This window comes from Grampus griseus (genome assembly GCF_964374135.1).
Source record: "Grampus griseus genome assembly, chromosome: 14".
In the NCBI taxonomy this organism is placed as follows: Eukaryota; Metazoa; Chordata; class Mammalia; order Artiodactyla; family Delphinidae; genus Grampus; species Grampus griseus.
Genome location: NC_139008.1, coordinates 78125145 through 78128295, shown reverse-complemented (window position 1 = coordinate 78128295; position 3151 = coordinate 78125145). Strand labels below are relative to the sequence as shown.

The 3151-nt window shown below is 48.9% G+C and overlaps 1 protein-coding gene across 1 annotated transcript; it reads right to left on the bottom strand.

The window, feature by feature from the left end:
- Positions 1–507: 507 nt before the first annotated feature.
- MOCS3 (molybdenum cofactor synthesis 3) lies at positions 508–2927 on the bottom strand. The gene has a single exon (XM_082671311.1). It carries the CDS (start codon positions 2841–2843, stop codon positions 1476–1478), a length of 1368 nt encoding a protein of 455 aa, XP_082527437.1. The 5' UTR covers positions 2844–2927; the 3' UTR covers positions 508–1475.
- Between the last annotated feature and the right edge of the window lie 224 nt (positions 2928–3151).

Below are 3151 nucleotides of genomic sequence, written 5' to 3'. Positions count from 1 at the left end.
CAACAATCAGTTAGAGAATAGAGGCCCCCTTTTGATATATCATGGATTGTTCAATTTGCCTCTACTATATACTCACATACCCAATTTTTGCTTTTAATTTTGTTGCATAATACGTTGGAAGTTGGGCAAACTACCTGCCATTTCATGAAAAAGCTATTTAATAAGTACACAAACATAAACACACCAACATTTTATACTGCTATAAAACACTGGAATAGATTAAATCAAAATAGAAAAGGTAAATTAAAGGGGAGAGGCGGGGAGCTGTTCAGTGGGTATAAAGTCTCAGTCACGCAGGATGGAGGCTTCTGGAATCTGGTGCCCAGCATGTGCACAGAGTTGACAATATTGTATTGTACATGTGGCGACTGTCAGGAGGGTGAATTTTAAGTTATGTGGGGGTATTTTTGCCACAATAAAAAAAAATGTAATTCACAACATTAACAGAAGAAAAAAGCACATAAAAATGCAGAACTATACAGAATTTTATTTAATCTGATAGGAGGTATTTATCTACAGTAAAGCAATAACAAGTAATATTGGTTAAATATTCAAAGTTCTTCACCTGAAACTGCAAAGGAGAGAAGAATGTTCATTATTTCACTTTAATTCAATATTATATTTGGCATTCTGGCCATACAGTAAAGACAAAAATAAAAATAACAGGTTGGACAGGGACAAAAGGACAGGGGAGGGCAGAAGGCTGGGACTTGGGACTTGAAGATTCCAAAGCAAGCCAAACCACACAGTTTAGAAATTTCTGTTTGTGTCCACATAAGGTGGACCCTGAAGTTAAGTCTAAGAAAACAACAGCAATTTATAAAAGAAACTGACATGCTACAAAGGTGGTTTCTATCTTGCTAGACTGTAAATATCTTACTTGGCTATTAACTGAAAATATTTAATCGAATGACCACTTCCCAGCTAATTTTCATTTTAATGTTTTAACAATTTACATTTTAAACACTGAATTCTCTAGGGCATGTTCCATCATTTGAATTAGAAATAACACCCAAAGAATGTCTTAGTAAACAATAAACTTATCTTAACTATATCATCCATGATCAATTCAGTAACTATATTACACCTTTCCAAGCAATAAAATGGACAACTTTAAAGAGCTTTTTAATTGGGAGATTTAAAAAAAAAAAGGCAGGACACGCAAATGACCTGCAGTTCAAAACACAAAGTCCTGTCACTTACATTCTATCCCACCTGTTCAACACACCATCCAAGTGCTGCAAACACAAGACAGTTCAGAGGAACAGTGTTATAACCCCTTAATTGCTACATCACCCAGTAAGTTACAATTAAAAAGCTCCTTGTAAAAAGAAGTCCACCTATCCGCAGATATTGGAGAATCCCAGGCTGTTCCGTACATTACTGAAAAAAATGCAAATACATTCATAAAGGCAAAAAAACTTTAGGTAACATGACAACCCACATCTTTCGCCGGTCAGACTCTACCGGCCATCTCAGTATCGCGGAAATGTTCCATCGATTTTGGCAGCCCAGGCCATGAGGCCTCCCACAACATCCCGAACTGTTAAAGAGTCTAAGTCTGTCCAGGACTGCAGGATCTTCACGGCTTTCTGGGAGTCATTGCCCAGTTTGCAGATCACATAAATGGGGAGAGATACCCCTTCCTGTGTGCCCTGCTTCCCTTCCCGGATTGCTTCTCCCAAGAGTTTCAGGCTCTCCGCATTCCTCCGTTCCAAATGTTTCAAAGGGATGTGTAGGGAGTGAGGCAACCGACACAGGTCCACCTCCACTGGAGGCCTGACGTCCAGCAACACGTGGGGTGACCCGGAATCCAGAAGTCGCTTATAGTCGACGACAGAAATTCGCTCCTCTGGTTTCAGTAACTGTAGGGAGCGGCACTTATCGGTGGCCGAGGAGCCACAGAAGCTTTCGTAGTCCTGCAGATCAGTCACAGTGGGCCGCTCCCCACAAGCTGCACAGTCGGGCCTGCGCCTCCGCAGCCGAATACAGCGGAAATGACCTCCGAGGGCATCAAAGAGCAACAGGCTGCCACTGTAAGAGGGGCCCAGACCTGCAGCGATCTTCAACACTTCCAGCGCCTGCAGGCAGCCCAGGACCCCGGTAACCACACCAAGCACCCCGCCATCCGCGCAGCTGGTCACCGTCTCCGCCGGAGGTGGTTGCGGAAACACGCAGCGATAGCAAGGCCCACCGCCGTAGTGGTAGACTGTGAGTTGGCCCTCGAAGCGCAGGGCGCTGGCCGACACGAGGGGCCGGCCGGTTAGCACACAGGCGTCGTTAACCAGGTAGCGAGTGGGCACGTTGTCGGAGCAATCAGCCACCACGTCATAGCGGCCAACCAGGTCTAGCGCCGTGGCTGGCGTAAGCGCCTGGGCGTAGGGCACGCACTCCACCGCCGAATTGAGACGGCGCAGTGTAGCGGCAGCCGAAAAGACCTTGGCCTGGCCGGCCAGTGCCTCGCCGTGCAGCACCTGGCGGGCCAGGTTGCTCACTTCTACTACGTCGTAGTCCACAAGGCCCAGGCGGCCGACGCCGGCCGCTGCCAGGTACTGCGCCAGTGGGCAGCCGAGCCCCCCGCAGCCCACGACCAGCACGGACGCGGTCGCCAGGCGCAGCTGTCCCTGCACGCCCAGCTCAGGCAGCACGAGCTGCCGGCTGTAGCGCAGAATCTCATCTCGGGACAGGGCGGCCTTCGGCGGCAGGGGAGACACCGGAACCAACCGCTCTGACTCCTGCTCGGCCAGAAGAGCCGCCGCCAGCCTCCGCTTCAGGGAACTCAGCTCCTCCTCACGCTGGGCAACTTCAGCCTGCAAAGTAAGCACCTCCTCCCTGGCCGCCATGGCAGCCTCTTTGGGAGGTTGTCAAAGGCATTTCCGTTTCCGGCTTTCCCTCGTCTTGCGACTGGAATAAACTAAACAACTCTATGGAGCTTGGGGAAAGGTGATTAACAGGTATGTATTTTTCTGAAGCAACCGTCAGATTCAACTTGAAAGAGTCACAAGTCCTGACTGTTTCCAATGGAACTACGCAGAAAGCCTTAGGAGGTCTAGAACTCGCCACCCGGACCATCCCCCTCCTGCCGGCTTTAGTACGTTCCGACGCGTCCTCTTCCCGCGCCGCGTTGACGTCATTCCGCTTCCGGCGCCTG